General features: G+C 35.2%; 1 protein-coding gene across 1 annotated transcript in view; it reads left to right on the forward strand.

Annotated features, from left to right (window-relative positions):
- LOC111408237 (ribosomal RNA small subunit methyltransferase NEP1-like) overlaps positions 1-2,544 on the forward strand; it is a 12,088-nt gene extending 9,544 nt beyond the window's left edge. Inside the window, exons 3-7 of the mRNA XM_023038028.1 lie at positions 1,182-1,326; positions 1,409-1,519; positions 1,602-1,684; positions 1,766-1,823; positions 2,442-2,544. Coding sequence (XP_022893796.1) covers positions 1,182-1,326; positions 1,409-1,519; positions 1,602-1,684; positions 1,766-1,823; positions 2,442-2,521 — 477 coding nt within the window. The 3' untranslated portion in view covers positions 2,522-2,544. The remainder of the gene's footprint in view (positions 1-1,181; positions 1,327-1,408; positions 1,520-1,601; positions 1,685-1,765; positions 1,824-2,441) is intronic.
- Positions 2,545-10,056: the final 7,512 nt, after the last annotated feature.

The raw sequence follows: 10,056 nt of genomic DNA on the forward strand, positions 1-10,056 counted from the left end.
AATTATGAGAGTTGCGAATTTATCACTTTAGGACCACCACTATTTGTCCTAAAGTCTCTGGAAACTGCAGCAACCAAAAATCATGATCGAGTCCCGAACGCTCGAAGAACAACGCTGTCCAGTTTCTACTGTGTACCCTGAAATAGAAAACTTCCAACACGAAAAATGTTAGAAATAATACAAGGAACAAACTGTCTGAAGGAAGCTTCCCCAGAAACTTCCGTACGCGCCCACACGCTCCACGCCGGAGAAGCCACGCGCCGCCGCCGCCGGCGTCCGTCGCCCACACGCGCCGGTCACACAGCACCGCCTCCACCTGCAGATCACGAATCCGGCCTCCTTTTCACCAAACTCCTTCTGGATTGATCAGAAAACACCAAAACAGTGGCTGATTTTTAACAGTTTTCTGGACAGTTTTTCGATCTGATTTCTGCCTCGTTTCTGCCGATTTTTTTGGACGATTTCTGGTAGATTTCTCGAGCCAAAACCTTCACCTTGAAGCTCTGATACCAATTGTTGCGGAAGCTCTCTCTAAAGGATCTTCAAATGGTGATTTTCCAGGCTAAGTCCAACGTACCTTTCTCTACCAACAACCAATCCAAACGGCTCCAAACCACAACCAATTGATTCACCTTGGTTGCTATTCAATCTTACCCACGTAGGACAAGAAGGGATGATGATTTATCGCCACAAAGGCTAGAAGAAGACACCACAAAGGTATACTATGAAAGAACCACCAATTGCACACGTTATACCAGCGTTCTGGACACTTCTGGACACCCTTTTTCTCACACAAAAGGGGGCAGCCGGGATTCTCTTGTTTCTTCTCTCAAAATCACTCAATCATCATCTCAAAGAGGCTAGGGTTATATTCATATATATACTCTAGGGTTAGGCTTTAAGTTGGGCCATTAAAGGGGTAAACGGGCCAAGATTCAAGCCATCCATAAGGAATACAATTGGGCCGGGTGTAGCTCATTGACTTGGTTATTGGACTTATTTCATTCATCGGCCTATGCCTGTGAAATAATATTAACCCACGTTAACATCATAGCCCGGGATTTATTGAGTATCAAAAAACCCAACACAAATTGTTATGTGGTTTATATTTCGAGATATATTCTTTCAGGTCTAGGTAATTCTTTATAACTCCATGTGTTGATAACTTGACAATTTTTCAGGCCATCCAGACAATTTTAGATAGCCGCGTGAACAAAAGTGGAAGATTGAAAGCTTCGTATGTGAGGACACAGCAAGGTATTCTCTTTCAAATCAAACCTCATGCACGTATGCCGAGGACATATAAGCGCTTCTCTGGTCTCATGGGTGAGCTTATCCTAGATTTTTCATATAAAAACTATTTTTGAAAGTGCCATTAATAATGAATTATTTTTACAATACTTTGCAGTGCAACTGCTACAAAAGCTGCATATCACTGCAGCTGGAAAGGGTGAGAAACTTTTACGTGTCATCAAGAATCCCGTAACCCAGTATTTGCCCATCAACTCTCGTAAAATAGGTAAAACAAATTTCTATTTTTTGGTGTTTTACCCCTCCTTTTGATTGTCATTGAAAAGTCAACTTATTTTGCTGGAGATCAGGCTTCTCTCACAGTTCGGAGAAGTTAGTGGATATGTATGACTATGTTAGTACCGTTGACAATGGCATGGACCTTGTTTTCGTGGTACATCAATACCTGCTTATAATCTCACTAATTTCTTTATTTGACTGTAACTTATATCTTATGTGTATGGCTTACATACAGGTTGGAGCAATGGCCCATGGGAAAATTGATAAAGACTATGTAGAAGATTATCTATTAAGTAAGCAAATTTTCAGTCTCTTTCTTCTCATCTCTACTAGTAAATTATGAAAATTTTAAAATCACCAATGCATGCATCCATATAAAAGCTGTTACTGGTCAAAATAATTATGTATATTAGATAGACTTGGTCATAGGTGCAAAGAGTAGGATGTAAATTGCTTTCCGTGCATTTGACTTCACTCTCATTCTTCATACTACACTCGTACAGAGGTAACTACTAACACGGAGTTGTTATATTTATGCCATACTTTAAACCCCAAAAAAAAAATAATAATAATAAAAAATAATAAAATAATAAAATAATAAAAAAAAATAAAAAAATCTCAATTGTCTCAATGAAGAGTTGATCACTTGGGATTCTGTTATGTCAGCTGCAATTGGCACAAAGGGTGTCAACTCTAGATACCCAAGGAATATAACTAACCTAAACGACTCTGTTAAATCTTATATATTTGTACAAGAATTATTATCTTGAAAATCCAAGTTATTCACTATAATGAGTTATTTTTCTGGTTCTTTAGGTATTTAGTTCACTTGTTTGACATTTTTATCATGACATCTAGTAATTCTCAAATGCTTCGTTAAGTTTTTGTGTCTAACAATCTGTCTGTTGCAGTTTCTGAATTTCCAATGAGCGCCGCATACTGCATATCAATAATAACAACAGCAGTCGAGCTCCAGTGGAAGATTTTGTGAACTTGTACTCTTTCAGCCTTCTGTTGCTTGGCCTTGAAAGATTTTCCTTCACTTTCTAGGCCAGTATGCCATCACAGTTCTGTTTGTAGGACTTTATGTTCATTTATGAGTGCTTATAAACTCAGTAATGTATATTTTACATTAATATTTGGCTTCTTACATCAGAGCATTTTACATATACTGTTCCTAATAAAGTAATTTTTGGAGTATTTACGTAATTTTTAGAAGTTGCCCTCATTGGCTTAATGCTTGTAACTGATACATTACTTAATCGTATAAAAAGTCATCTTATAGTACATGGAGACTTAAACATGTGCGGGGTTGAGCTTGTTTTATTAAGCTTGTTTTGCTTCCAAATGTTGATTTTTCATTCACTTGACTCTTTCTTGATATTCGACAACTTGCTTGAATAATCTTAGTTTAGTAATTCAACTAGCATACATTTGATTCCTGTTTAGTTAAGCTCGCACCCATATTTGTTTGAACTCGACGAGTTGAGAATGTCAGCATGGTTTCACATGTACGAGTGTGCCCTTTCTCACTATCATTTATTAACACAGGATTTTGCATCAATTATCGTTTGAGCAAGTTCAAATTCTTCCCCGGACCTATTCTTTCGACATGCATGGCAGAGGGGCAAGGTTGTAAACTTCCACGGGAATACATCATATCTATGGACAATCACTAGTGTGTTTGAATATTGTTCCGTTGTATAAGAAAATACAACATGAAAGTATAATTTACATGTGCATAGCATTTTTCATCACGTGAGATGTATGTACAGCTATGAGATCTCATTTCCATTTTTGTTTGTTTATGCAAGGCACGTCAGTCATTCCAAAAACTGATTTCTTGATGCCAATATTATTAGCTTGTTTGGAACTCATTTTTTTCAAAATGCGTTTTTCTCTCCCTTCTTTTCAACCACACATTCTTTATTAAAATAATATTACACGTAAATCAGAAGCTTTTCCTTATTTTTTAACCATACATTTCCCATCAATTTACTAATTCAAAATACATTTTTACATAAAAATGTCTCTCAAACACCTCCCTATATTTATGTTTTTGCCTTGTATTTTTGTGTTAATGTCGTTTACGTGCATTAGACATTCATCTTTGTTTACTACAAATGTGTGCTCACATGCGTAGAACCAAATTCACGAACTTGACTAGCTATTGGCGAAACGTAAAGTAAGCCAAAAGGGAAATGGAAACACAGAAGGCTCGCTTAAAGCTTCCACAACTATCTGTTGTTCGAGCTGGCTACAGGCTGGCAAGATGTATAAAAAACATTACACTTTTAATCAAATCTATTACCAAGTAACCAATAAAGAGTTGCTATCTGTCATTTTCCCGAAATGATTGAATTACCCCAAAGTTTGGAGGAAAATCAATAAATACCCCCTCCCCCTACCCCATTTCATGAGAAACACGTACAATTCAAATATCTCCATTCCAAATGATCATTTCATCTCTAGTTCATGTTTAAACATCAAAACTAGTAAGACTTGGAAATCAAAGTCATGGCTAGATGAGAGCCGTTATCTGTCATTTTCCCAAAATGATCAAATTACCTCAAAGTTTGAGGGAAAATCTATAAATACCCCCATTCCCCTCCACCGTTTGAAGAATAACTCATACAACTCAAATATCTTCCTCCTAAATAATCATTTCATCTCTAGCTCCTGTTTAACCATCAAAACTAATAAGATTTGGAAGTGAAAATCCTGGCTAGGTAAGAGGATTTGTTGATCTAATTTTTATCGTCAACAAATTGATGACATTTGTGGAGAACCTAAACAGAATAGATCATGGAAGAAAAAGCTAGAGGGTTGAAAGTCTGCTCAATACCTCGTATAACACTCCTCTGGGCGAGGAATATGAGGATTGACATGTTGGAGAAGCAACGCAAGTGTCGAAGCAGGAACAGGCTTGCCAAGGAAAGGTTTCCAAAGGAAGTTATCTCATATTATAAGAGAAATAGTCATCGAGAAGGCTAAAGCATTGAAAGTTTGTTCAATACCTCGTGTAACACTCCTCTAGTTGAGGAATATGATGATCAACCTACTATGTCATACGAATTGGACGATAATGATAAATATCTACCATTCTCCAAGGAAATCAAGGAAGAACCGATCCCGGATAACTTCATTCATCCAGTTATAGAGAAGTACAATGGCAAGGAGATTATATATACCATTTGTGTGAGTACGTGACACAAATATGACGGAAGAAAGTGAGTCCTATACTTAAATGTCAAGGCTTCCATCTAACTTTGGTGATCAACCAAGCAGTGGTATAGCAAGTTACTATTGGGATCGATCCGAAGAAGGCTGCAATTGAAACAAGCTTCATGGGAGTGCTTGCAGGAAACATGTGGGACAACCCCAATTATGAGGCCTAATTATATGGGACAGGAGGACAGTAAGTACCTCAAGAGCTACTTTGTACAATTCAGTACTGAACTGATCACTTGTAAAACTATATTTGATGACAAAGCTCGAGATGCCATGTGGAATAGATTTCTTATGGAAACTCCCTAGTGAGATGAGCGTAACAAGAATTCAGCTTCCTACCATCAACTGGTAAGTTTTATACAAAATGAGATCTAGACTGAAAATACAATAGAGAATTAAAAGAAGGTAAAACAAGGACAAGCTCTCAAGGAAAAAATCTCAACATATTTGCCCAGACTATCAAAGTATCAATATCGGCACCTTAGCGACCACAAAAGCAAAGTACATGCGATCTCTCCAGTTACTACAAATAGCAGGCGAAGCACGTCCATCCCCTAAGAACTAAAAGGTAAAATTTTGTAAATTTCATTGTGGTAGAGACCACAATACAGATGAATGCTTCGAGGAATTAGGATGGTGAAGCTGCGAAAACAATAAGGCAGGACACATGAAGGATCTGACAGCCGAAGGCCTCCATACTCGAGCACTAAAAGACAAGGTCATGGAGGAAGGTCAAGGCATGAGGACTTCTTGCGACACTAGCAAGCAACCAACATTCTCGACCTCCAATAAGAGAGATCCGTGCTATTATTGGAAGTCCTTACGCTGGCAAAAAAATAGAAAATGGGTAAAAGAATTATGTTCGAGCTACTAAAAAGACCACATTGGAAAACTGGATTTGAGGCAATCCTCAACCTGCATTTCTTCCAATTATTTTTATAATGATGACAAGTATGGAGTTATATATCCCCCATTGTGATGCATTGGTATTGGGGGCTATAATAGCTAGCAACAACATTAGCTACGTGATGGTGGATAATGGTAGCTCTGTTAATAGCTTGTTTGGAAATGCTTTTAACCAAATGCATATCAATCATCCCTAGGTACCCATGGCTCAATTAAATCTCGAAAGCATACGGGATCATTGGCAGGTAATAGAACTGGTGAATTGAAAGTATCGTCCCACAATGAATAAATTTCAATTCAAGTTTACTAGTTATCTATAGAATTCGGATTATGTAAAATAAAAGAGAGATTTTGATTTGATTTTATGCCGATTTATCTAAAAATCGGTAAATTTTTTTTTACCAAATTATAGATTGTTGTATTAGATTTAGAATTCACCTATTGTTATCTATTTCAATTCTTGATTTATAATCTAGTTTCCGTTCATGAGTTCTTGCCAATCGATAAAGTTTATGTATTTAACTTTCTTTTCTAAGACAAATTAATTATATCCTAACCACAATTTGAATATATTCCCAGCCCAAATTGAAATTGTTAGTACGCATTAAATTTTAGATTATTTATATGATTACATAAACGATAAATGTTATTACTAACATCTATTGCAAATATGTTAGTTTTGCCACATTCTAAACTTATTATGCGTATCCCAACATTACAATAAGAAACTAAGGGCTTGTTTGAGCCACATTATTTAAAAAAAATAAAAAACACGTTCTTCAACAGTGATTTGATATCATTTCAACCACACATTCTTCAATAAAATAATATTACACGCAAATCTAAAACTTTTCCTTATTTTTTAACCACATATTTCCTATTGATTTGACATGAACAATGCATTTTTCCTAGAATGTGGTTCAAACATGGGCTAATTATATAATTGATGGTCAATCAATTAAATAATCAATTATATAAATGCAATGGGTATGCGAAATTAGCCAAGAACCACAAGAAATAAACTAAATTACTAGTCTTGAATTAAAATAAATAAAACAATGGAGTTCATCTGCATCCAATGCAAAAAGAATCTAGCATAGCATTCCTGTAGATAAATTACAAAAAGAATATAAAAATCATCACATGGATCATGAAATAATGCAAGAAATCTTGATTCTAAATTTTAATGTTGAATTATTTAAAATCTTGATATAATTGGCTTCAATGCTAGGACTTGATCTTCTCTTTCAAAAGTAACGAATTTTGCCTCTTATATTTTTATGGATTTGATGATATTATTATATATGAAGAGGTAAATGAGAGTTCTACAATGTATGGACCTTGTTTTGTAATTATAAGAGCCAAAAAATTGGTTAAAATTGTGTTCAATTTGGGTTCGAAAGGAATTTGAATCGCGAACGGGAACTGCTGATTCATCTGCGAAAATAGCCCCGTACGTGTGCACAGGCATAAATACCACACGTTCACCATTGAGCCAAATGGCTCTCGGGTTGGGAAAACAAGGTCTAGCACGCGCATGCACCAATTTAAATCGTGACGTCCTTGAACAGCTGTCGATATTTTAGTCATAAATTTCTTTCCTGATATTCGATTGAGGTAATTCAAAGTGCATTGAAAAATAACTCAAATGGATACAATTCTTCTGGAAGTACAATTTCTCCATTTGAGCTTATCCTATTCGAAAAATTGGTCTCAATTTGAGGGTAAAATTTGGAGTATAACTTTTTCAGTTGAAAATTGATTTGTGAATACTTTAGCTATATTTCACTCCTTTGGCTTCAAATGGCATCCAATCGATCATACGTGATCTTCAGTCATCATTTTATGGCCTAAAACTACTATTGAATGTTTACACTTTGATCCACTGAACTTTGAATTTCTTTCATTTTTCCCAATTTTCATTTTTTCTTTCATTTCCATCAATTTGTCTCAAGTTTTAACAAAGAAAAAAAATTGCTAATTAAGTCATAAGTCATTAAAATTCATTATAGTTAGTCCCATTTAAAGACCTAGATAAGTATATAAAGATGCACTTATCAAACACTCCAAATTTTTACAATTGCTTGTCATCAAATAAAATGGATTTTGACTTAATCACAAATTTTTAAACAAAAAAGTTTAGATAATATGCCATTGGCCTCAGGATTGGAATTTCTATGTTAAAACTATGAACTGATTCAAAATCACCTTGCTAAAATTAATTCTACTCCTTCAATGCAAAACATACGTGTGCGTGTGAAAATTTATGTTAAGCAACATAAATTTATGAAGTGATTCAAATCTCAAGCCTCAATGGTCAAATGTATCATTTCTTCTCTCGTAAGCTCTACACCCCAAATTTATTCTTTCAACTCTTTTCCGAAGTTTTGATTTAAGGTTAAAGTTATATACTCGTTCTCACCCTCTTCAAATTAGTTCGATCTTACTAATTCTAGCTCAACACATCAACAAATGAAGATTCTCTCAACTAAGCTAATAACCCCTTGTCAAATGTCTAATTCTCTAAAATGAGTGTTTGGAGGCTTAATCAAGACATGTAACAATCTTTTTTATAGATATTTTTTCTTTTCTCACATCTTATGCTCGTACTTTTCTCCATTAAATTTTTTGAATGACCCCGTAGCGAGTTTTTTGTCGATGACGAAGGTATTTTTAGTCACGTGTTACACACAATTTTAGCTTAATTAATTGCTAGATCTTATAAGAATAGACCATTTTTATGTGTTTGCTAGTGTTATTTTAAAGATTATGAGAAGTGATGTAAAAATGGTGATAAAGTGAATAAACCAGCCAAGGACGAGTTTTGAGACAACAAGTCAGTGTCCAAGCGCTACGAACAGCAGTTTTGGACAGAAAGACAGTGCCTATAGCGCCCAGGCACTATCCCTAGTGCTTAGGCACTACCATATATTTCATCGCAGCATTTTTTATACTCTATTTTGGTCCATGAAAAGCCCATAAAGACTCCAAATTTGGGGATAACGTGAAGGAGAGTATAGATATAGGACTTGGAGACTTCGAAAGGGAATTCCATACATTAAGAGAAAGAGAATACAACTAGAGATTGAAGAACGCAATTCAAGAGAGGAAAACATCAAGAAATTCACATTTTAAAATATTGATTGGAAGATGACAAAGATCTTAGTGCAAGATTGATCTCTTTTTTACGTCTATATTCAAAATCCAGTGTGTATTCAATAACGACCTCGTGTTTTCTTTTTTACTTATAAGTTGCTAAATTTCTTGTTAGGGTGAACAATGTAATCTAATTGGGGCCATTTATTGTGAGGTCTATATGATTACAAGTCCAGTTGTATACACTGTTGAATTGAATCTAACTGCTAATTCTTGCAAGCATGAGTGGATACTTGATTCTGGTGCATCTTTTCATGTGACATTTGAAAGGAATTGGTTTGAAAACTTACATGAATCTAATGCTGAGAATGCCGTGCTGTGTGACAACTTTGTCTATATGATCGCTGGAATTGGTGACATAAACATAAAATTTGACATTGGCTTTGTGTATATGTTAAAGGACATTAGATACATTCCTAAATTTTCTAGGAATTTGATTTCAATAGGGAGACTTGAGAAAGATTTCTTCACTAGTAAAACTGAAAATGGAATACTAAAAATGATTAAGGGTGCATTAGTCTCCATTAAGAAAACTAAGAAAAACGACATTTACATCACTACTAGGGAAGTGATTAGAGGCTTGAACTCCTCTATCTCTTCTGCAACAGTTGATCACACACACATGGCATAATAGGCTTGCACACGTAGGCTTTAAGGGACCTAAGCTACTTAATGAAAATGTGCATTTAGTAATGACTGTGTGTCAGATTTGTCATATTGTGATCACTGTGTGCTTGGTAAGCATCATAAAACATCATTCTCCACTCGTATTCATAAAGCTAAAGGCATGCTTGAATATGTGTATTCTGATCTGTGAGTCTTGCTAGTAATCCACATCGCGTGAGAATAGGTATTTCCTATTTATTAGTGATGACTATATTAGGAAAGTGTAGGTCTATCTTTTGAAAGATAAATCTAAAACTTTCCACAACTTTAATAACTAGAAAAGACAAGTGGAAAACCAAACTGGCAAAATGATTAAATTTCTAAGGACGGATAATGGCCAAGAGTTTTGTAACACTAAATTTGATAGTATGTGTAAAAAGAATGAAATAACAAGACATAAGACGATTCCTTATACTCCCCAACAAAATGGGGTAACGGAAAGGATAAATAAAACCATACTTGATAAAGTGCGTTGCATGATGTTAAGTTCTGGTATCCTTGAGTCGTTTTAGGGTAAAGCTATTATGACTGCTTGTTATTTGATTAATTTGACTACATCTACTGCTT

This window comes from Olea europaea, chromosome 13 (genome assembly GCF_002742605.1).
Source record: "Olea europaea var. sylvestris chromosome 13, O_europaea_v1, whole genome shotgun sequence".
In the NCBI taxonomy this organism is placed as follows: domain Eukaryota; kingdom Viridiplantae; phylum Streptophyta; class Magnoliopsida; order Lamiales; family Oleaceae; genus Olea; species Olea europaea.